The following is a 25,094-nucleotide window of genomic DNA, read 5'->3' as shown; positions in this document are numbered from 1 at the left end:
GTTCCAATTAGTTCCTTTAAATTGGTTTGGCTATTTTGAAGTGAGTACTATTGCTAATCTGCTGTTACCTTGTTTTTTGTGTGTGTACGCGCACACACATTGAAAAATATGATTTTGCAAACCCTCCCCCATCTTAACCATTATCCTGTAATAACCATTATCTTGCATGGCAGCTTCTGGAGATGAGGAAGAGCCAGCTTGCTTCCCTAAAGCAAGCTGGCTCCTTAACAGAGATGAAGAGGCAGTATAGTTCTGCAGGAGGGAAAATTCCTGGAGATGTTCTTGCTCCCAAAGAGGTTCAGAGCTCTCCCAGTGAATACATGTCCAAGGTTTGGTGGTGAAGGATGATATTTCTAAAAACTTTTTCAGTTCATAATAATAAAGATCTTATTTAAATTTCCCTTCTGTTCAATTGCCAACTCCATCTATCTCAGTACATTTAAGTACTTGTGCACCAGGGCTTTAAACACTTGATCAGAATACTTCATGATCTTTCCTTATTACACAAAAAAAAGGTGTGTCTGATGTTCATGGAAATGTCTTGTAAACCAACTTCCCAATTAACTTTTTTCTGGAGGTAATTAGGTTTAGTCATCTCTCTCAATGTAGTCATTCTTATATAGCTATCTAGAGCTCATGGATTTCACTGCCTTTCGATATAATACTCAATTAAAACGAATGTATTATTATTTTTTTTTTTTTACCCAAAGATACTATTACCTTCTCATTCCCTGTCCTGCTCATTAAATTAGGTCAGATTCCTTATTAGGAATTTGTCTAATACCAGGTGACATTGTTTAACTGATCACCCCAGAGCTAGTCCCATACTACTTAGGAGGATCATGTCAGTGTGACTGAGACATCAAATGAAAGCAACACTTTTTAGTTTTTGTTTGTTTGAGCAATTTAAGCTTTTTTCAGCATTGTGGTTTAAATCATGAATTTAATAGCAGAAGGGGAAAAAAGATTTAAACGACTAATTGTAATCCTTGCCCTCTCCCCATTTCAGATTATTTATTTTCTGGATCTCATTTTGACCAATCAATACCTAATGTTTAAAGAAATGAAATGGCTTAGTTTAATTACAGTTATTCAGATTCTTTATTTTTTAGTATATGATTAAAATGATAGTTAACATTTAGTTAAAAAACCCAACCCTAATTTATATTCATTGTAATCTGTATATAAATTATATTATTTAGAATTCAGCTGAAGAAGATCACCAAAACCAGCATGTAAGATTAACTAAGGGGAAATAAAACTGCCTCAACTTTTAATGCATGTTTCATGAATCCTTCTGTGATGCCCATTCTGAAAATATACATTGTATATTCCACAAATTACACTGATTTGGTTTGACAAGGGGAGTGAGGTGATGTCTTTTATATTTCCTCACCCATCTTGTCTCTCATATTCTGGGACCAAAATGGCTGCAACACTACAACTTGCAACTGATTTGGTTTGGTCAGTTTTAAAGATTAGAATCCTTAGTTCTTTAAACAGAAGATTACAAATTCAAGTTTTTAACTAGTCTGAATTAAAATGTTTTTAAAATACTTTTTCCAAGTATATTTGATTTTTATTCACCTTTTCTTTTTATAATGTAACTATTGAGAAAGTTTTGTATGTTCTTTATATGTCCATCTTCATCTGATCATTTACAGTTCACTTGGATTTAAAAAACAATAAACTTTATTCAACAAAATAATAATAATAATAATAATCCTCTTTGAGCCCTTCTCTGGGATCTTAAATGGGAATTAGGCCTTTTAACATCCCCCTGCACTCATACTAACTGAATTGAAGTCAGTGGGAGTCTTTAAATTGAGATTTAGAGAATACTTTTGATTTTCCTTTTGAGTAATATTTATTTCCTTTCTAACTAGATCTTGTTTGCTGTGCACATTTGCCAGGTTTATTGCATATGAGTTACTTCGCTGACAGGTGTAATCTATCTCCACATATGATATACTTTTAAAAATTTTAAACTTAACTGAGAAAATACAGCTGCTTTCAACAAGGAACTTACTGCATGTTCTCTGGAATGCTACCTTGGTAATACAACACAAGACCAAAGAACCCAATTTTTGAAGTAACAGTTAAACACTGCTTCGTGGTAAATTGTGACATCTTTTTCAATAGCTTTTTAAGGAGCATGTCTTTATATCATCTCAGTTTGAGATTTTTATTATACAACATTTTTATTTTTAAAATATACTTTGGGGAAGATTTGTAGCAGTTTAGTTCATCTTCACATTTGTTACCATACTAATATGTTAAAGTATTTGTTTCAGGAATCAGGTGATGTGAGGAATTTGTCAGAATGCAGAGATTCTGATAATAAAAAAGGGCAAGTTCCTATTCGGAAGATGGGACAAACAGTTACACTTCCTCGTCGATGCTCTGAAGAGAAAAGTGAAAAAATAAATAAAGATTCCCTTAGTGTTTCTTGCTCAAGTGAAAAGACCGTAAAATCAGGTAATAAGACTCCAAACAGCAACTATAGTCAGCAAGACATGAAAGTTCTATGTATTGCAGCTCTGTTTACATTTTGGGGCATGGAACATTTGCTTGTGGTCTGCAGAGAGCAGGCTGCTCACGTGGTGCTGAATCTTTTGTTTTTTTTGCTTCTTTTAATGTTCTTTACCAGTTGAAAATGCATGAAAAACTTTCCTAATGTTACTTTCCCATTTAAGCAGCTTCTATAATTGCTGCACAAGTATTATATGATTGTGAATGGAAGGAGAGGTGGTCTATGCTATCAAGAATGGGAAAGGAAATGCTCACAGTCTACAAAGTTTGGTCTACATTGAAAAACATCAAGAATCGCTGCTCTAGAAAAATATGAAATACTATGTGTATGAGCTTACATGTTATGGTTGTTGTAGGATATAATAGGAAATTTGAATTTCTTTATTCTTCTGCATCGAAAATATCACCTGGGTCCCTTGCCCCAAATTTCATTGGAAAAGGTGGGTGGAGAAGAGTGTTCTTATCCAAACTCCCCATAAAATTTTGTTTCTAAATTGCATCAAAAGTTGTAAGGGGGCATATTTTCCAACTCCAATTAAGGTACAAACTAATGTCAGAAATCTTACACAAAGAATAATCTTATAAGATTATTATCTTGTGACATTTACAAAATCTGGGGCAGAAATCTTCTGAGAGCAACTCATGAAATTTTGGTGCCATATAACTACAACTGACTGGTTAATCCTTGAACACAAACTCTGAACCTAGCCTACATATAATGTTGAGCTAATTGAAAGAATTGTTTCTTGGACCATCTCTAACACTGGCATTCTAGTAATTATGTTTTTGGTTGGAAGAATATATTTGTAACCTTACAAATAAATGCATATTTTAAATGAAAACGTATGTGCTAAATAGCACCAGTAAAGTTAAAAAATTCTTCCTTCCTAATCCCTGAGAAATCCTTATAATTCTTGGTTTGCTAAAATGTCAGTTTGCAGGATTCTTGGACATCCTTGATACCATGAATTGCAGGGATAAGAATGAGACTTCTGGTAGATGTGATATCACTGATACATTCTGGAATACTTCCAGTGAATCAGGAAGTAGCAAGAGGATTTTAAAGTAAAGAAAGGAAAAAAATATTAAAAAGTTGTTAAATTACATTTCTATGCTGTATTCCTCTAACATAGGAATTATTGGTGAGGTCCTTTAGCACATAAATGGTTAAACATAGACCTTATTAGTTTGGCAGTTAGGCCCAGATTTTTAAAAGGTATTTTGGTGTTGCTGTGCTCAGCATTGCAATGCCTGTCTCATTTTCAGGAGGGATTTAGGCACTTAGAAGCTTAAATCCCATTGGCAGTGATTTAGGCACTTAAGAGACCTTTTGAAAAATGAGAGGCTCCTAAATCAGTTGGTTTTGCAATGCTGAGCACAACGCCTAAATACCTTTATTAAATGGATCCTTAATCTTTATCTGGGTATTAAGTAAGGCTTAATTTTTTCTCCTAGATTATAGGAGGTCGTAGCATTGTTTGTTCTTAAGCTTGCTTGACACTTTCCATTATAGGATCTGGTTTTCAGTTCCATATTTCTCCCAAACTTCATGCAGAAATTTTCCATGGTGCCTGCCTCAGTCTGAATTATTTTTAAGTTTCAGCAAAAATAGTTCAGTCATATTTCGATAAAGGAGAATAGAGGTTAAAAAAAAGTGTGTGCGCTAAATCTTTTGACTGTTTTGCTGAGAAGCTCTAGTGCCTTCATGCTTTGGAGCAGGGACTTGAAATTTGGCAGGCAAGTTGCTACTGTGTCATGGATGTGTCAGTTTTGAGGGGGATGGGGGTGTCTGTGATTTGCCCAGGGGTCAGGTAGCAAGTCAGGGGAGCTGAGGACACAACCACGGAGTACCCCTAATGGTTAGATCAGGGGTTGTCTTCATAATGACCTAAAAAGGACATACTAAATCTCTTATGAATGTGACTCATTAATTAATGTATGTAAAATGTTTTGAAATCATATGAAAGTGCTGCTAAAAAGAAAAGTATTGTAACTGTTACAAAAATACATCCAACTATTTCTTCAATTCTGAATTGTTGATCCCTTATCTGAAAAATGAAACCGAAAATAAATGGTTTTCTTTTTCTCCTCATAAATTCTTACGGGGAAAAGAGTGCCAATTTAATTTACTGCTGTTTGAAATTTCATATGCTTAGAAACATAAATAACCTACAAGTTGTATAATTAAAAGGATTACAACTGAAATTATTTTTTCCACCATGCTGGAGGTGGCAGTTTAATTGAAAAATGACGTAATTGGTGACAGTAGGTTTAAAAACGCTTAGTATAAGAGAGTGTTTATAATCTTCCATGCTTCTGTCATACAGATGTAACAGCTGGAAGAAATTTAGGGCTAATGGGCTTAGAAATGCCAGTTTCAGTGGGAAAGTTTACTTTAGATTAAAATGAAATTTTATGCACAGATAAGTGCTTTCCACTATGTTAATTTTCAGTTTACTTCACTGAACAATTCAATGTGCATTATTAGAGAGATTCATGAACATCTGAATTAAAAAGTCAAACTAATAAAAGCTGGCCTATTTTCTTTTTGGTTGGCTATATGTGGAAGAAAAAATCCGTAAACCAACGGGCTACAGAAGCCTGGGAATATTTTTGTTTCTCAAAAGTGGCAGTAACTGAGAGCTGTTCTAGACAGCTGTTCTTAGAAAATTTTCTTGGGATTCTGATAATTTACATGGTTTCTTAAAATAATTACATTTTAAGGACATTTTTCTTCAGTACTCTTTATATATGAAAGGGATGAACATGTTTATTCTATATAAAAATTAATACAGTTTATTTTTCTCGATAGTAAAGTTGATACTTTAAAATAAATATTGTTTCTCATTATTGTACACTATTCTCCTTTTGGACATAAGGCAAAGGCATGTCTGATGGGGATTCACTGCTGTAAATTAATATATTTAATAACATGAGTTCTTTTTGGATCATCTTTCAGAAATAGTGATAGGCATTTCAATGGTAACAATACAGAAATTGCATTAGTAGAACAGAGCTGCAGTAGTTGATATAACAAATACCCAAAACACAACAGGGAACTAACTATATTTTCTGCTCTTGTTTACTGATGTCAGTAAGGCTATGGCTACACTGGCGCTTTACAGCGCTGCAACTTTCTCGCTCAGGGGTGTGAGCGCAGCAAGTTACAGCACTGTACAGCGCCACGCTCCCAGCACTGTAAGCCAATCCCCTCATGGAGGTGGAGTACCTGCAGCGCTGGGAGAGTGCTGGCGCGCGACCACACTCTCACTTCAAAGCACTGCCGCGGGAGCGCTCCTGCAGCAGCGCTTTGAAGTTTCGAGTGTAGCCACGGCGTAAGTCTTTGAAGGGGTGAGATTATTTAAAACTCTTAACAAAGACATTCTTTCTCCAAACGTTTGTTGGGTGTTGGTGTTAAATAGAAACCAACAGCTTCCCCCAGAGTTTTAAGACTGACTGAATAAAGATCTTTCCATTAATTTGCTGGTTATCCCTAATGTTCTAAGATAGATATGATCTGAATTTCCTGTATTTTAAAAACAAGCAGAAACACCCCTTATCCCCCAATATTTGTGTGGTGTGTGTGTTTTTTGTTTGTTTGTTTGTTTTGTTTTTGTAAAGAAACCTTTCAAGCTTTATCCATACAATTTAAAATACGGACCACAAATCTATTGTCCACTCTTTTTAGGTCACCTTTATGTAGGTTTTGTTGTTGTTGTTGTTTTAATCTGTTCAGGCCTGTGTTTAAAAACCCCCCACATTCAAGCTACTGTAAAATTATCTTTAAGATTTTAATTTTTAGCATATTTTGATTTAGGTGTTCACGAGAAACAAGAATTCAAGAAAAAGAAAACTGAGAAAGGGGGATCAACTGGTAATATACCTCCACCAGCTGTGCCAGCTTCCAAACCTTCTGCTGATCAGATAAGACAAAGTGTCAGACAGTCTCTTAAAGAAATTCTGATGAAAAGGTATAGGTACATTGCCAGATGAATTGTCTGTTTTCATATATAGTTATTTATTTTAAAAAATTCTATACTCTTTTTTTTTTTTTCCAGACTTACAGACTCCAGTTTGAAGATTCCTGAGGAAAGAGCAGCAAAAGTTGCCACAAGGATTGAAAAAGAACTGTTTTCTTTTTTTCGGGACACAGATTCTAAATATAAGAACAAATACAGAAGTTTGATGTTCAATCTAAAGGATCCCAAAAATAATGTATGTGTTCTTCATCTATAATTCTTTCACAGAAATCCTTTAGCTGATTAACTGTTTCACATCCTGGTCTCCACCTTCTTTTCCTTTCTCTTATTCTACAGAAGTCATCTCCTTTCATCTTTCTCCATATTCTTTTCTCCTTTCCCTGTTCAGTTAAGACCTTTGAGTCTCCAATGTCCACATTTCCTCATGACTCCTTGCCCATGCTGCCATACTCCTTCCATTGTCCAACCCTTGTAGCCTGTTTCTCTCCTTTCATTGTCTGTCTTTCAGCCACTGCCTTCCACATAATCCCATTTTACACATATCCAGTTCTGTCCAGCAGCCTATCCTTCCATTTCACCTTTATTCCATTCATTTCAGAATTATCAATCCCCTAATCCACACCACTACTATAATAACATTTTCCTGTGAAGACATTCCATTAGGCTGCATCACCTCCCTTCCCTCCCACCCACCCACTACCAGCCATCATTCTTCTTGTCTTCAAGATCAGGATTTTTAACAAGAAAATTGTCCTGGTTCATGGAACTCTATCCGTTGCTCTGTTCTTGACCATTTTCTGTTTCACCATTCTCCATAACTGTGTGTCCCTGTCTTGATACATAGATCACTATATAAGTCCAATGCTGGTGACTAGAAAGATGCAACCTTGAGCTCACTGTTCAGTGGGTAATACACAGAGTTCTACAGATTCTCCTTCTGTAGTACAAAGAACTAGTTTTTCTTATCTGCTTTACACAGCTGCCCAAGTGGATTGCACCCATTTACTTCAAGTGATGTAAATTGGTATAAAAATTGTGTACAGATTAGCCTCTATAGTTCTTCCTCCAACCCTTTTTCTGCTGAGTACTGTATGGAATTTGCTACATTCTTTTTAAAGATCTGAAAAATATCTTTCATGAAATCACTGCTGCAGTGGGTCTAAGCTAATTTTTCCTTTGACCATCATCTTATTATGTGTTTCCGTAATTGTAAATATGAAATGTTTAAAGAAAAAAAGTTTAACCAATTTCTGGCTTTGCTGTGAAGAAAAAAATTAATGGCCTACAGATTTGTTTCCCTCCACAAAACCCATTAATGCTTTCCACAATAATACCTCTTAAGGTCTGAAATTGCTGTAAAGTAATTTGTATTCCCAGGAATAATGGGTTATAGATAAGAATGTATAGTGCTGGCATCAAGTATAGAATATATTCCCAAAGGTTATTCTGCTACTCTAGTTGTTATAATTTGCTGCTTATTGATTTATTGTTAGAAATCAACTTTTTTTTTTTTACGTCACTAGTTAATGTTTGTCCTTCTTCCAGATATTATTTAAGAGAGTACTGAAAGGAGAGGTTACCCCTGATCATCTCATAAGAATGAGCCCAGAAGAGCTGGCTTCGAAAGAGCTAGCTGCTTGGAGACAAAGAGAAAACAGACACGTAAGATTTGTCAACTACAGCTGTAGAGTGAGATGTGTAATGATCTTTCAGTTTTATTTGGTTTTCAAGTTACCTGTACACTTTCAGAAATTCAAAATACTTACTGAAAAAAATCCGATTGGATAGGACTTGACTTGGCTAAGGAGAGGAAGGAAGAGCAGAGACCGTACTCCCATCTGCTAAGCCCAGAGAGGTGAATGTAGTACAGTGGAATCGCATCATAGGCGCATTTAACTTACGCTATTTTAACTATACGCGCTCGGCAAAACAAAAACAAAAAAGAGAAAAATAGCAATTTAAATACTGTACCTGTAGTGCTGGCGATTCCGCCTGCCATTCCACTCAATGAGCTTTTGACTACACGCGATTTTCGCCTTATGCGCTGACTTCAGAACCTAACCCCTGCGTAAGAAACGACTGCCCTGTAATTATTACATTCAAAGGTGTATAAAGCTTTTGATACGGTCTCCCACAATATTCTTGCCGGCAAGTTAAAGAAGTATGGGCTGGATGAATGGACTATAAGGTGGATAGAAAGCTGGCTAGATCGTCGGGCTCAACGGATAGTGATCAATGGCTCCACGTCTAGTTGGCAGCCGGTATCAAGCGGAGTGTCCCAGGGGTCGGTCCCGGGCCGGTTTTGTTCAACATCTTTATTAATGATCTGGATGATGGGATTAATTGCACCCTCAGCAAGTTCACAGATGACATTAAGCTGGGGGGAGAGGTAGATATGCTAGAGAGTGGGGATAGGGTCCAGAGTGACCTAGACAAATTGGAGGATTGGGCCAAAAGAAACCTGATGAGGTTCAACAAGGACAAGTGCAGAGTCCTGCACTTAAGACGAAAGAATCCCATGCACCCCTACAGACTAGGGACCGAATGGCTAGGCTGCAGTTCTGCAGAAAAGGACCTAGGGGTTACAGTGGACGAGAAGCTGGATATGAGTCGACAATGTGCCCTTGTTGCCAAGAAGGCTAACGGCATTTTGGCCTGTATAAGATGGGGCATTGCCAGCAGATCGAGGGACGTGATCATTCCCCTCTATTGGACATTGGTGAGGCCTCATCTGGAGTACTGTGTCCAGTTTTGGGCCCCACACTACAAGAAGGATGTGGAAAAATTGGAAAGAGTCCAGCGGAGGGCAACAAAAATGATTAGGGGGCTGTAACACATGACTTATGCGGAGAGGCTGAGGGAACTGGGATTGTTTAGTCTGCAGAAGAGAAGAATGAGGGGGGATTTGATAGCAGCTTTCAACTACCTGAAAGGGGGTTCCAAAGAGGATGGATCTAGACTGTTCTCAATGGTACCAGATGACAGAACAAGGAGTAATGGTCTCAAGTTGTAGTGGGGGAGGTTTAAGTTGGATATTAGGAAAAACTTTTTCACTAAGAGCGTAGTGAAGTACTGGAATGGGTTACCTAGGGAGGTGGTGGAATCTCCTTCCTTAGAGGTTTTTAAGGTCAGGCTTGACAAAGCCCTGGCTGGTATGATTTAGTTGGGAATTGGTCCTGCTTTGAGCAGGGGGTTGGCCTAGATGACCTCCTGAGGTCCCTTCCAACCCTGATATTCTATGATTTGAAAAGAAGAGTGAAGAGCTGGATTATGGGATCATTTCAGTCATTTTGTGGTGAAAAGGGTTTAAAGTAGGTGAACCAACTATTTGATGTTACTGATTGGTGGTCCAAGAAGCCCACAGTCCCACCTAGTGAGAGATGCAGACAGTTGCTGCTTTGAAAGGGGACAGGAGTTGGTGAGCAGGGTTCACTGAACTGTAGTGTCAGTGAAATAAGGGGATAGCTTCTGCATCCAAACCAGGAGTCGGATATTTTCCCCTTCCCGGTACAGATGCTTCTACTGCTCTCCTTCTGTTCTGTCTTAAGATTGATGTCTTCCTCCTCACCCTCATTTAGTAGCAAGATTCTGGGGTCACCCTAACACTTATACAGATTTCCTCAAGAGGGGAAACACTTTTCATATCTGACAATCCTAGCTTAGGCGTCTGTTATTGATATCTGACACATCATCAGAGCAGTCCCCTGCACCAACAAAAAAAGTAAGTAGAGGCTAAAAATCTGACTGGTCAGTTTTAAGAGACTGACCTACAGTGAAATAATTTCTTCAAACTATAGGGAGTTTAATAGTTTAGTTTGAAAAGCATTGGTGATCTCAAAATAGACATCCACATTTAAGTCTCCTGCAGCTACGTTACTCTGGCCATAGGTTGAAAGGGGGAGAGATTACAGATGGTCCTATTTTATTGGGAAGACACCTATTAAATGCCACGCAGGTGCTCAGGGCTGTGGAGGGGAGAGATGCCCCTCCCTACTAACCAACAGACTAAACCCAGGAGTGTTTAGACCCATATTGGTCAGCTCCAACTTAATTAGGCAGGTATTAGCAATGAACCTTCTAAGAGTTCATCCTTTTATGTCCTTTAACAAACAAATGATGTCATATTCTATTGCTAACTTAGGTAAAATCAGATTTTGGCCAATTTGTGGTCAGTATTGGTTCAACATGCACAATCTTTTCTTATTAACTATCTTTAATAATTGGGGCCTCTACTTCTATCTTATCAGTTATCTTTCAGGTCCAGTTTTTCCAAATAAGTCACTTTTTTCCCAAGGCCTTCCTACGAGTTCTAACAAACTTGAACTATAAATGATTGGGTCTAAATTAACTGTTATCACTCAAAGAGATCTTGGACTCATTGTGGATAGTTCTCTGAAAATATCCACTCAATGTGCAGTGGCAGTCAAAAAAAAATGCTAACAGAATTTTGGGAATCATTAAGAAAGGGATAGATAAGACAGAAAATATCATATTGTCCTTATATGTCCTTATATCCATGGTGTGCCCATATCTTGAATACTGCATGCAGATGTGTTCACCCCATCTCAAAAAAGATGTATTGGAATTGGAAAAGGTTCAGAAAAGGGCAACAAAAATGATTTAGGGTTATGAAACATTCCATATGAGGAGAGATTAATAAGACTGTCACTTTTCAGCTTGGAAAAGAGATGATTAAGGGGGGATCTGATAAAGGCCTACAAAATCGTGACTGGTGTTGAGAAAGTAAATAAGGAAGTGTTATTTATTCCTCATAACACAAGAAATAGGGTTCACAAAATGAAATTAATAGGCAGAAGGTTTAAAACAAAATGAAGTATTTCTTCATACAATGCACAGTCAACCTGTGGAACTCTTTGCCAGAGGATGTTGTGAAGGCCAAGACTATAACAGCGTTCAAAAAAGAACTAGCTAAGTTCACGGAGGATAGGTCCATCAATCGTTATTAGCCAGGATGGATGGGGATGGTGTCCCTAGTCTCTGTTTGCCAGAAGCTGGGAATTGGCAGTAGGAGACAGATCACTTGATGATTACATGTTCTGTTCATTCTCTCTCAAGCATCTGGCATTGGCCGCTGTCGGAAGACAGGATACTGGGCTAGATGGACGATTGGTCTGACCCAAAATGGCTGTTCTTATATTCTTTAGTTCTTATAACCTACAGAACTATGTATTTTTTTTCTTTTTAATTTAATTTAACCCTTTATATCATACAGCTAAGGCTATGATTTAGTCATAGAGGTTGCAGGGATCCCGGGCGGCAAGGGAACTCCCAGGCAGCAGTGGTAGCATCCCCAAGCTCGTGGACGGCAGTGGCACCCCCGAGCTCCCCACCACAGCAGGCCCCTGGAGCAGCAGGTGATGGGGATACCCTGCAACACCCAGCGCCCACGGGCAGCAGGGACAGGGACTCCTGGAGCTGCAGGCGGCAGGTTTACCTTGCAGCCCCCAGCTGCTACAGGGGGCTCCTCGCCCCTGCACGGTTGCCCCCCTTCAGACGGTATAGGGATCTGTAGATCCCCATTTTGTCCAGGATATTTTTAGTAAAAGTCAAGGACAGGTCACGACTTCTGTTAATATTTCTTTTTTGCCCGTGACCTGTCCCTGACTTTTACTAAAAATATGCATGACAAAATCTTAGCCGTACCTACAGTTCCTGACAAATCGGAAGTAGTTGGAGTAACTTAGGCTATGTCTACACTACGAAATTAAGTTGATTTTATAGAAGTCGATTTTTAGAAACCGATTTTATACAGTCAATTGCGTATGTCTACACTAAGTGCATTAAGTCGACGGAATACGTCTTCACTACCGTGGCTAGTGTCGACTTACAGAGCGGTGCACTGTGGGAAGCTATCCCACAGTTCCTGCAGTCTCTGCTGCCCATTGGAATTCTAGATTAAGCTCCCAATGACTGATGGGACAAAAACATTTTCGCGGGTGGTTTTGGGTACATGTTGTCAGGCCCCCCTCTCTCCCTCCCTCGGTGAAAGTAACAGCAGACAATCGTTTCGCGCCTTTTTTCTTGGGTTACCCGTGTAGACGCCATACCACGGCAAGCATGGAGCCCGCTCAGCTCACTGTCACTGTATGTCTCCTGGGTGCTGCTGGCAACACGGTACTGCATTGCTACACAGCAGCAGCTCCTTGCCTTCGCTGCAGATGCTGAAGTAGGACTGATAGCCGTCGTACATCTCCTGGGTGCTCCTGGCAGACCTCGGTGAGGTCGATGGTCAGACATGGCTATCCTCTTCTTAGAGCACTGAATGGGAGCCAGAGACTACAGGTCATTCTTTTCTTTAAGTTTCGTTTCAGTCCTGCCTGGAATATCATACGAGCTGGAGGCTTCTGCCTCAGGCTGCTCTCCCAGCCGCAGCAGCACGCGATCACGCCTACCCCTTGCTCCCATGGCTCATGGAGCCTGGACAGTAGTAAGGAGCAGTTCAACTATAGGCGGAGCAAGTGCAAAATGGTGGTAGAATGTGCCTTTGGAATTTAAAAGCTCACTGGCGCTGTTTGCTGACTAGGTCAGACCTCAGCGCAGCCAACATTCCCATTGTTATTGCTGCTTGCTATGTGCTCTATAATATCTGTGAGAGTAAGGGGGAGACGTTTATGGCGGGATGGAAGGTTGAGGCAAATCGCCTGGCGTCCAATTTTGAGCAGCCAGACACCAGGGCGATTAGAAGAGCACAGCAAGGTGCGCTGTGCATCAGAGAGGCTTTGAAAACCAGTTTCATGACTGGCCAGGCTTCAGTGTGACAGTTGTGTGTGTTTCTCCTTGATGCAAACCTGCCCCCTTTGTTGATTTTAATTCCCTGTAAGCCAACCACCCTTCCCCCTTCAAAATAAAGTAACTATTGTTTTGAAACCATGCATTCTTTCTTTATTAATTAAAAAAAAAAATTAGATAACGGACAAGGTAGCCCAGGTGGGGTGGGGGAGGAGGGAAGGAAAAGGCCACGTTGCTTATTGTATCCACACTAAAAATCAAACTGTTTGAATGACAGCCTTCTGTTGCTTGGGCTATTCTCTGGAGTGGAGTGGCTGGGTGCCCAGAGCCTCTCCTCCCCCCCCCCCCCCCGCATTCTTGGGCGTCTGGGTGAGGAGGCTATGGAACATGGGGAGGACGATAGGCAGTTATACAGTGGATGCAGCGGGGGTCTGTGCTCTTGTTAGCTTTCCTGCAGCTCCAACAGACGCTTCATCATGTCCGTTTGCTCCCCCATTAGCCTCAGCATCGCATCCTGCCTCCGCTCTTCGCGCTCACTTAATTCTTTCCGGACCTCTGCCACTGAATGCCTGCATGCATTAAGCTGTGCCCTATCAGTGCAGGAGGACTGCATGAGCTCGGAAAACATGTCATTGCAAGTGCGTGTTTTTCACCTTCTAATCTGCGATAACCTGAGGGACGGAGATGATAGGGGGAGCATAGAAACATTCTAAGCTCTATGATTCTGGGGGGACTGCATGGTCACCTGTGCTGCTGAGTGCTGCTGAGTTTGCCACTCTGGCCAAACAGGAAATGAAATTCAAAAGTTCCCGGGGCTTTTCCTGTGTACCTGGCTAGTGCATCGGAGTTCAAAGTGCTGTCCAGAGCGGTCACAATGGAGCACTCTGGGATAGCTCCCGGAGGCCAATACCGTCGATTTTGTGTCTGCACTACCCCAAATTCGACTCAGCAAGGTCGATTTTAGTGCTACTCCCCTCGCCAGGGAGGAGTACAGAAGTCGATTTTAAGAGTCCTTTAAGTTGACGCAGCAGGGTTGGTTGTGTGGACGCATTCATTTTAAAATTGACCTAACGTGGCTAAATTCGACCTAACCTCGTCGTGTGGACCAGGGCTTAGACTGCTGACTTCAGTACTGCTACATTATTTTACACCAGCTGAAGATGTAGCTCCCCATAGTGTTTGTTGTAAAGTTGTAAGACAGTTTTGCATGTGTGTGAATTCAGATAAACTTAGCCCTCATGAGTTGAATCACTAGATGGATAATTTGTACTGTTGCTTGCATTCTAGGCACTTGTGATATTGAATGCCTCTTCTTGTAATTGTGGTAACTCCTCCTGATTCTCTGGCTGGTTGGTCATGAAACTTTGATGCCTGTAGTCATACTTTTTAAGGACAGGGTCCACAGCTGGCAGTGGATTTACCATGAATAGTCTGTGGAGAATGCTGAGAATTTAATCTTAATACAGAGGGCAAATGTGTTGAAGAGGCAGTTTTGTGAGCACAGGATTGTTGTAACTGATGTATGCCACCTGAGTGTACCTTTTAGTAAGGTTGACAGGTACATAAGTTAAACAGTGTAAATTGACTTGTATTCTGTACCCTTAGGCTAGTAGCTGTTTCAGATATAATCAGACCTTGATCACTTGACATCTCAATTTTTAAAATATATCTTCTTCACAGTAAACTGAAATCATACTCTGGTTCCTGGGTTTGATTGCGACTGTAAGCCCATCCTTTGCTGCAGAGTTGTTCACCAGAATCTAAGCTTGTGAAGAAAATGTTCCAGCTCAGAATTGGTGTAAGCCAATTAAGTGTTGTTTGGCTGAGTTTGCAGTCACAATGAAACCTTGGAGAAGTCTGAGCAGCCCTTTTTTTGCACAATGGGATGCTTACTCTGGAACTCGATGATGATTTAAATTTCAAGATTAAATATTTAACTTTTTGTTGTTTGTATTGCAGTAGTGCCTTGGAGTCCCAGTCATGTTGCCAGTTGTGCAAGGCACTATACAAACAAACAAAAATGTTCCCCGCCCCAAAGAATTAATATACTTCTTCCTGTGCCTTTCCAATAACCGTGGATACTGTACTGATTTAATTTTATGAGGCTGCCACAGAATTTCTGATCTGCTACGCCAGAGACCTTGCTGGAGAATTTAGACCTAGTGTGTTCTGCCATACACTAGAGAAACTTGGGGCTTTTTTGTTATAGTAGCAAATTACCTGTGCAAACAAGCTGACGGGTGTTTTTTTAATTAGGAGTGATGCTGCCTCGATAAGAGTTGGTGAGGAAATAAGATATAGTGAGAAAATGGAAAAGTTTATTACTTATTTATTGTGGCAGCTTCTAGAGGCCCCAGCCCCATTGTGCTAGGTACTGTACAGATGTAACTGGAAACACCTTAGTTGTAAAGCCCTCATGTGTAAAGCTTTTCAGTCTTGCCATTATAATTGTTAGAATATTCTGTCTCATGCACTGGGCAACAGAATTATTTTAGAGCAAATATAATGATTCATTCTCTTTAAAAATAGATCTTTTTGAGTTCTTTGACTCAGTAGGAGGGGCAAGGCAAGTTATCCTATTCTTGAAATATGTTCCTGGTAGAGAAACAGTTGTTGTCTGTCATATGGAATGTGTTTCAGAACATAGTTGTCTGCTTCATGAATTTTGCAACAGGTTCAAAAAGTGATCCTTAACAGAATTGTTTGGCAGATAGATATTTGTTTTGTAGATAATACCTGACATCTGTTAACCAGATTGGGACTATGTGATTAAAAATGAAACAACAGAAAGATGCTACATCTCTTAGTTTGTCCTTGAAGTTGTATTTATATAGATAAACACACACAAACTGTGGGGAAAGGGCTAGCAAAATGTTCTTTAGCTATTGAAAACTTAAAGTAGCATGTCCTAAAATGCGTGGAGAGGGACTTGCTTGTGATTTATTTTATGATACATGGATATATGATAAGCAGTCATTGGCATGGCAGGTGAAGATTTGACACACTATAGTGGGTATGTATTTCATAAAACTACTTGCCTTCCTTAAAATTACCTGTGAACTGGAATTTTTTTGTCCTATTTCAGTATTTCAGATTCCAAGCATATACTTCTAATGCCATATCACATCTAATGTAGTGTAAACATATGTAATATTACTGTTTTATAGACAATTGAAATGATTGAGAAAGAGCAGAGGGAAGTCGAAAGACGACCAATAACAAAAATTACTCACAAAGGAGAAATAGAAATTGAGAGTGATGCTCCAATAAAAGAACAAGAAGTAGCTATGGAAATTCAGGTACTTCATTTTAATTCTAAGAGAAGGTTGATTTTGTTTTAAAAAAAAAATAAATAAAAAAGGCAATATAATTATCGTGCATAAATAATACAGATGGTTTATATATAATTTTGTTTTAAAAGTATATTAAAATAACTAAATTTTATTTTGTTCTTTATACAGAGGGTTTTAGTAGTGGTTTTTTAACTCCTAAATTTTAAGGGCTTTTTGTTGTGTTCTTGTGATTCTCTGGCAACAGTCAGGTTTTAAATCGTACCTTAATTTATTACTGTGGAGAAATCAAATCATGACATTTGATAGCCTAACTTTTCTTAATCTTTTGAAATGCTTGTGGTGTGTGTGCACGTGTGTGGTGTTCTTTAAAATAATAATAAACTGTAACCAAAGCAAAAGTCTCTCACTTGAGAAGAAGAAAGTGTTGAAAGTTTCCAAGTGGTTGACTCTGAGGTAATTGAAATAACATTACAATTAAGAATTTCTGATAGAACATAAATGTTATTGTCTTCTATTAACTGAAATTGATTGCTTGACCTTTCACAGGAACCTACTATGATAAAGCTGGTAGAGAAGACAGAAGAGATTGAAAAAGATAAAGAAGTAGATGAATCTTCATTTCCAGATACAACAAGTCAACACAAAAATCATCTCTTTGATCTTAACTGTAAAATCTGCATAGGTAATTATAGTAAAAGTGTATTAAAATTAATAACACTTACCACATAGGTAATGCTTTCCAAACATATATCTTAAAAGTAAAAAAAAAAAACGGATAACCCTCATTATCCCCCCAATTTGCAGATAAGGAAGGAGCATCATCTTACTTTTCTAGTAAACTTTAAAGAGACAGAGCTGTTAATTGTGCTGCTCTTATGCTGTTCATGGAGCACTGGCGTTAGCTGCACCAGCGTAGCTTACTTATTCAGCATACCTCGATGTTACTCATAAATAAAGACCACAGGCTTGGCTTCGTGATGAAGGCTTGGCGAGGTTTATTGTCAGCAAAGCACAATATTAGCACCCTGTCCAATGAGTCACAGGGACATTTAACACATATGTGCCCGTGACAAGGTAACGTCACAGTCAATATAGTGTTGTCTGCTACACTGATGCAAAGCTGCTCCTCCTCCTATGACTTCTCCTTTTATACATTGATACAAACAAGTTATGTTTTACATTCCATATGTTACTAGTAACCATCCTTGTATTTGTACCCTATAGTTCGAACAAAATATCCTCATCTATTATCCCGGTCATTCCCTCCTTATTTTATGAGGAGTCTGCGTGCTCCTGTACCATCCTTGCAGGTCAGGAATGTGCTTACTCAGTTAGCTGGTATTCTGTCAAGTCCTGCACTGGTTCACCTCCGGACTTTGGTTAGTCATGGTCCAGCAAGGCCTACAGACAGTATGAAAGTTGATAGGGCGGCATGGTCAATGAAGGAGCTCCCATAGGAACTGTGCCTGTCTCGTTGCTGCTCTAGCTTTTCTTTAGTTCTTCCAGCTTTGATAGTGTTTGGTATCTTTCCCCTATTTTCAGATAAAGACCAATTCTTTATTAGTAGAAAATAATTTTTTTAATTCCCTTTCTCAAGGTCGAATGGCACCACCTACTGATGACCTTTCTGCAAAAAATGTGAAAGTGTCTGTAGGAGTTGCACGTAAACAGTCAGACAATGAAGCAGAAAACATAGCAGATGCACTTTCTGCAACGTCAAATATTTTAGCCTCAGAATTATTAGAAGACGATAAACAAGAATTGTCAAAGTCAGCATTCTCATCTATCCCAAGGTAACAATAAACTTCTTGTGATATCTGTATTAAAAAAACCTTATGATTGTTCAGTCAAGCTAAGATTAATGTAAGTAATGTAAGTAAAAACATGAAATATGATGAGTTATAAATAGAGAATGCTGTGCGACTAGTGGGGCACATTCACCTCTCGCGAGCACCCCCTAGTCAAGTGTGTGTGGGCCTTAATTTTCTCTCCTTGTGGCCCTCTTTGGGCTTAGGTCTTTAATTAGTCCTGTAGTCAGTGATTTCAGCCTTGGTATTGAGCCATACTGCAGGACTTCTCCTGGGAAGCAATGTCCTCACCCTATCTGGGTGGTTCAGGCCCCAGGGTCTTTTGCTGGGCCACTAAAGAGTTCAGTTCCCCTTCTGAGGTGCCTCAAAATCCAGGCCACTTCCCCCAGTGGCTAATGGGGGTGGGAGGGACCCAGTCCTGCACACTACTTTGGGTCCCAGCCCAGGGACCCTGTATATAGCAGCTGTCTGCCATGTCCCTTTAAGCTGCGCCACTGCTCTGATTCACCGGGCCACTTCCCTGCGGCCCTGCACCTTCTTCACCATTACTTCAGGGCTTTGTCCCGATGGAGTCCCCGCAACCAGCCCAGAGCTCTTTCTCGCTCTCCCTGGCTTCTGCCAGCACTGTCCTGTCCGAGGTCTTGCAGCTCCCTCAGCCAGCCACACACCATTCATGCCCATCCAGCTCCAGCAGGGAACTGAACTCACTCTGGCCCTGCAGCTCTTCTTATACTAGCCGGTTGGATCCTGATTGGCTGCTCCCTGCAGCCCCTTTCTGATTGTCTGTGTCCCACATAGCCACTCTAGGCAGTTTGGAGGACCCTGTCCACTGCCCTTTTCTGGGGTTGGGTGTGACAGGGCCAGGAGGCCTCCAGCAGGTGGCCTAAGAGGGTCTGGTACACCCCATCACAGTGATCAAACTGTCTAAATGCTTTTTTAAGTAACTGGCTTTTTGTACCTCTTCTAGTGTAAAGTGGCATTACTTTGACAGACTAATTGCAGTTCTAAAATATTTCAAAATAATAGGAAAAATGCAATTTTCCAAAAGTGGTGTTTGTTTCTTTGAGAATTTTCAATGAAATCTCCCTTTCCAACCTTCAAAGAATCTAAACTTCAATTTCCCATATTCTTTATCTTTATTCATTAAATTGATCCACCATACATTTTCTGATGATGGATACAGAACATGCCTATAAATGACATGGCAAAGTGTAAAGGTAAAGCTCTTTGTTAAAGATTGCATTGGTTTTGATATATAAAACTAAATATGGCTTGGTTTCTACTTTTGATGTATAAAGCTAAATATGGGGATTCTAGCTGTCCTGGAGATAGTTCCTCCTCCTCTCCCCGCCCCCCATGTCTGTCTCTCTCTCTCTCTCCTGACAGTAATGATCAGCTGGGGACTCTCTTGTTGAAAGTCCCTAATTTAGAGGATCTGGGGGTGCCCATTGACCCTAACCTCTCCTAATCAAATAAAGCCTAAGTGTGTTAATATTTTTGAGTGCATTCATTCAGGGCATAATTTTCAGAAATGCCGATTACCTGAAGCTTTAGTTGATGTTAAAGGGTTTTGAGGATGCTCAGCACCTTTGAAAATCAGGCCCTCAGGATTTTGTTTGATTGAGATTAGTTTGTCGGGTTTGAGATTCTATTGTTTACAGATTTCTTCATCGCTAGCATTGTCTCTGATTAGTTTACTTTAACTTTATGTGCTATTTATAATTCATGCATTTGTGCATAGATGAGGTTGTAATTTTTTTGTTAGGCATGCGCTGTCTCTGTAAAACATGATATACTCTTGTATAAATAATAACATTGCATAGGTTGCAGTGATTACAAACCTTAACTCCATCCTTACATTTTCTCATTGGAAAATAATGCATTGTACAGTTCACCAGTGCAGGGATGCTTAGAAGACATGTATGTTGATGTTGCTAAGGTTGGAATTAAGATTCTTCTTCGAGTGCTTGCTCATATCGATTCCAATTAGGTGTGCGCGTGCCGCGTGCACGATCGTCGGAGAAATTTTCTACCCTAGCAACACCCGGTGGGTTGGCTGTGGAGCCCCCTGGAGTGGCGCCTTCATGGCACTGGATATATACCCCAGCCGACTCAGCGTCCCCTCAGTTCCTTCTTACCGCCCCTGACGGTCGTTGGAACTGTGGAGCGCGGCATAGCTGTTCTCCACTCTCCCTAGCTTATCCTGTCAATTCTTGTAGATAGTTGTAGTTATAGTTGTTGTATAGTCTTTAGATAGTTATTCCTGTTCATTGTTAAATAGTTGTAAATAGCGGGGGTTAAGGGGGCTTCTTCTCCCCCCTTTCCCCCCCGGCGCATAGCCGGGCTCATGCCCAAGGCTCCTGGCTTTAAGCCGTGCGCGTCCTATGCTAAGCCTATGCCGACAGGAGATCCGCACGACTCATGTCTGAAGTGTCTAGGAGAGTCCCACCAGACAGATAAGTGCAAGATCTGTAAGGCTTTCAGACCGAGGACCAAAAAGGAGCGGGACTTTAGGCTCAGGCAGCTCCTCGTGGAGGTGGCACTTAGCCCAGATCCTCCCTCGGCGCGCCAAGTTCCGGCACCGAGCACCTCGGTGTGCGGCGCCCCTGCAGCACCGACCGGTACTACACCGTGAGCAGACACGGATAAGGCCTCACGGCACCGGCCTCCTTCGGCACAACGGCCGCCACAAGGGCCTCGGCGCCGTTCCCTGTCGCCGGCTCCCCCGGTACCAGTGGTAGAGCCGCGTCCGACTTTAGAGCGCCAGAAGTCGCAGATCTCTGCTACACCGTTGACTCCGGCACCGGGGCCGTTGAGTCCGGTACGGACTGGCTCACCACCTCGATCAGTGGTGGAGCCCTGTCTCCTGTCTACTCCGGAGACCTTTGCGACGGCGAAAGACCTTATCGCGCTCACGGAGCCGGCACCATCTCAACCCGCGGCACCGCCCGCTCCTTGCACAGTGCAATCCAGGGGCACGCCTGCCCTGGTACGCCCGCCGTCTCCGAGCGTGGACTTGCGGCACCGCTCCAGGTCTCGGAGCAGGTCCCGACGCCGCTCGCAGTCCCGGCGCCGTCTTTCACCCCGGCACCGGTCGTACTCACGGCCTAGGTCCTCTTCACGGCACCGATCTACGTCTCGGCATCGTCAGGATCATCGGTACTGATCAGAGTCACGACGTAGTTCTCCGCACCGGTACGAGCGCCGCTCCAGTTCGAGGGGCCGCTCCCGGTACCACGTCTACAGGCGGTCGTCTTCGTCTCGGTCCAGATCCGGATCTCGGCACCGACATAACCAGCGGCACCGATCCCGATCATGGTACCGCTCACTGGCACCGCGCAGGGACCAATCGCCTACGGACCGGCACCGATCGGCACCATATCGCACCGAGCCCATTCAGCCGCGTTCGGCACCGTCTTGGCCCTCGAGATCAGCGTCTCGCTCCTCCGATGGGGCTTCGCGATCAGCATACCCTCCTCAGGATCAGGCTGCCGCTGACTTGGGTCACTGGCAGGAGGGGACAGAGGACCCTGCGCAGGAAGCTACGCATTGGTCTTTCTGGACCCCGTGGGCGTATCACCAGGCGCAAGGGGTTCCACCATCAGCCTCTCGCTCGGCACGCTCTGAACCCAGAGTCCCGGAGGCCACCATCTCCTGCCCTCCCTCTCCCCAGGGGGCATGGAGGCTCCCGTGCCTACACCACCTCAGGCCCTGGACCCCGGGGCAGGGGATCCTCCGCTTCAGGGACCCTTAGAACAGGACCCTCCTTTAGACCCCTTGCCCCTGGAGGCATCCTCCTCATCTTCCCCGGATGAGGCGGTGGCGGGCACAACAGCCTCGGGCCTGCCCCCAATAGATCTTTGTGCCCACCAGGACCTATTACGTAGGGTGGCGCGTAATATGGACCTCCAGGCGGAGGAGATAGTAGAGGTGCAGGACCCGGTGGTGAGCATCCTGTCGGCTGACGCCCCATCCCGGGTGGCATTACCACTGATTCGGACGATTCAGGCTAATGCCACTACCATATGGCAAACCCCTGCCTCCATTCCACCCACAGCCAGAGGGGTAGAGAGGAAGTACTTCGTCCCCTCCAAGGACTATGAGTACTTATATACTCATCCCCCACCGTGCTCACTGGTTGTGTCTTCGGTGAACGCAAGAGAGCGTCATGGCCAGCAGGCGGCAGCGCCCAAATCGAAGGACGCTAAGCGCTTTGATTTGTTGGGGCGTAAGGTGTACTCGGCGGGGGGTCTGCAGCTCAGAGCCGCAAACCAGCAGGCGCTCTTGAGCCGCTACAGTTACTCCATGGATAAATTCAAAGAGTTGGTTCCCCAGGACTCAAGGGAGGAGTTTGGGGCCTTACTGGAGGAGGGTAAGAAGGTGGCTAGGACCTCCTTACAAGCGTCCTTGGACATAGCGGACTCGGCCGCCAGGACGCTAGCATCGGGCATCGCCATGCGACGCGTCTCCTGGCTCCAGGTTTCAGGCTTGCCGCCAGAACTGCAGCAGACCCTGCAGGATTTACCTTTCGAGGGCCAGGGGTTGTTCTTGGAAAAGACGGACTCTCGATTGCAGAGCCTCAAGGACTCGAGAACCATCATGCGCTCCCTGGGGATGCATGTCCCAGGGCCCCAGCGCAGACCCTTTAGGCCCCAGCCTCAAAGGTTCTACCCTCCCCCGCCTCGTCCGAGACAGGACTTCGCCAGAAGGCGGGGACGAGGTGGTAGGTGAAGGTCGACCGCCCCTCAACCCGGTCAGAACCAGGGCCTGCCTAGGCCACCTTCAGGTCCTAGACAAAACTTTTGAAGGTGCGCTCGAGGACGGCGCCCCAGCCACTACCCAAGATCCATTTCCTTCCTTTCGGGATCACCTCTCCCGTTTCCACCGTGCTTGGTCCCTCATAACATCAGACTGTTGGGTCCTTTGCATGGTGGAGAGGGGATACGCTCTACAGTTTTCTTCGTTCCCTCCCTCCCACCCTCCCTCCCTCCCCGTCCCTCTTCAGGGACCCTTCTCACGAGCATCTCCTTATACAGGAGGTTGTTGGTCTCCTCTCTATGGGAGCTGTAGAGGAAGTGCCACCAGAGTTAAGGGGCCGGGGGTTTTATTCCCGCTACTTCCTGATCCCCAAGTCAAAAGGGAGTCTGCGACCCATTTTAGACTTGCGCGGACTCAACAAATTCATAGTAAAGTTGAAGTTCCGCATGGTCTCCTTGGGGACCATCATCCCTTCCCTGGATCCTGGAGACTGGTTCGCCGCCCTCGACATGAAGGACGCATATTTTCATATAGCAATCTACCCCCCACACAGGCGCTTCCTTCGATTTGTAGTAAACAAGGTGCACTACCAATTTGCCGTCCTTCCCTTCGGCTTGTCCGCGGCTCCAAGAGTGTCCAAGATGAAAGGCTTACCGGTCTCCTCACAACGTCTCTCCTCTTGGATTACATCCTGCATTCGTGCCTGCTACGACCTGGCCGGTGTCCCGACGCCGCGCCTCACCGCCTACTCCACGAGGGCCCAAGCCTCCTCGACTGCCTTCCTGGCTCATGTCCCGATCCAGGATATTTGTAGAGCGGCGGTTTGGTCATTGGTACACACCTTCGCCGCTCACTATGCGCTGGTACAGCAGTCCAGAGACAATGCTGCATTCGGGTCAGCGGTTTTGCACACGGCAATGTCTCACTCCGACCCCACCGCCTAGGTAAGGCTTGGTAGTCACCTAATTGGAATCAATATGAGCAAGCACTCGAAGAAAAAACGGTTACTCACCTTTGTAACTGTTGTTCTTCGAGATGTGTTGCTCATATCCATTCCAAACCCGCCCTCCTTCCACACTGTCGGAGTAGCCAGCAAGAAGGAACTGAGGGGACGCTGGGTCGGCTGGGGTATATATCCAGCGCCATGAAGGCGCCACTCCAGGGGGCTCCACAGCCGACCCACTGGGTGTTGCTAGGGTAGAAAATTTCTCCGACGATTGTGCACGCGGCGCGCGCACACCTAATTGGAATGGATATGAGCAACACATCTTGAAGAACAACAGTTACAAAGGTGAGTAACCATTTTTTTTGTGTTCTAGTGCAGTGGTGAGGAATGTGGTGTGAATTGTGTTACTGTACATGTTGGACATTTATATAATTTAATGGTGGTGGAGTTGGTCAGTAAAAGTGAATGTGATGTGTAGGTAGGAGAATTATGAGAGGACAGAGTCATGGAAGCCAAGAAAGGACAAGATTTCAAGGAAAAGAATATGATCAGCTGCATCAAAAGCAGCTGACCAGGTCAAGGAGAATGAGGACGGAGTACTGGTTCTGAGATTTGGATACGAAGAGGTCATTAATAGACTTCGGTGAGAGTGGAAGCCAAATTATAGAGGATCTGGGAATCAAATTGGAGGAGGAGAACTCCAGACAGTGATTGTAACAGATCATTCAGTGAGCTTAGAGATAGAAGGGAGAGGGTGCAGTAGTTAGAGAGGCAAATGAGGTCAAGGGTGGGCTTTTTTTTTAAGATAGTAGAGAGCGAGCCAGGAGTTGAAATCAGAGTGGAAGGCCGATGGGGAGGATTTGGACTGATAGTAGGTGACAGCAACATGGAGGAGGAGAGGAGTCAGTGCTCTTCAAAAGATTAGGCCATGAGAAGTGACAGGAGGGGGGAGGGGTTGGAATTGATGGGACTTGGAGAGGAGAAGCTGAACGCCCCCACCACTGTCAGATTCAGGGAGGAGAATGTG

The 25,094-nt window shown here is 42.9% G+C and overlaps 1 protein-coding gene across 6 annotated transcripts in view; it reads left to right on the top strand.

The window, feature by feature from the left end:
* The window catches only part of PHF3 (PHD finger protein 3), a 77,023-nt gene that overhangs the window by 39,389 nt on the left and 12,540 nt on the right, over nt 1–25,094 (top strand). For all 6 annotated transcript variants that reach the window (XM_029911969.1, XM_024200034.2, XM_024200025.2 and 3 more), the window contains 7 exons: nt 2,295–2,478; nt 6,350–6,503; nt 6,591–6,747; nt 8,058–8,174; nt 16,430–16,561; nt 17,102–17,237; nt 18,153–18,348. In XM_029911969.1, the coding sequence (XP_029767829.1) occupies nt 2,295–2,478; nt 6,350–6,503; nt 6,591–6,747; nt 8,058–8,174; nt 16,430–16,561; nt 17,102–17,237; nt 18,153–18,348 (1,076 nt within the window). The remainder of the gene's footprint in view (nt 1–2,294; nt 2,479–6,349; nt 6,504–6,590; nt 6,748–8,057; nt 8,175–16,429; nt 16,562–17,101; nt 17,238–18,152; nt 18,349–25,094) is intronic.

The sequence above is a fragment of the Terrapene carolina genome, unplaced genomic scaffold, assembly GCF_002925995.2.
Source record: "Terrapene carolina triunguis isolate 2854851 unplaced genomic scaffold, T_m_triunguis-2.0 Scaffold42, whole genome shotgun sequence".
NCBI lineage: Eukaryota > Metazoa > Chordata > Testudines > Emydidae > Terrapene > Terrapene triunguis.
The sequence above is the reverse complement of the archived record's forward strand: the minus strand, read 5'-3'. Positions and strand labels throughout refer to the sequence as shown.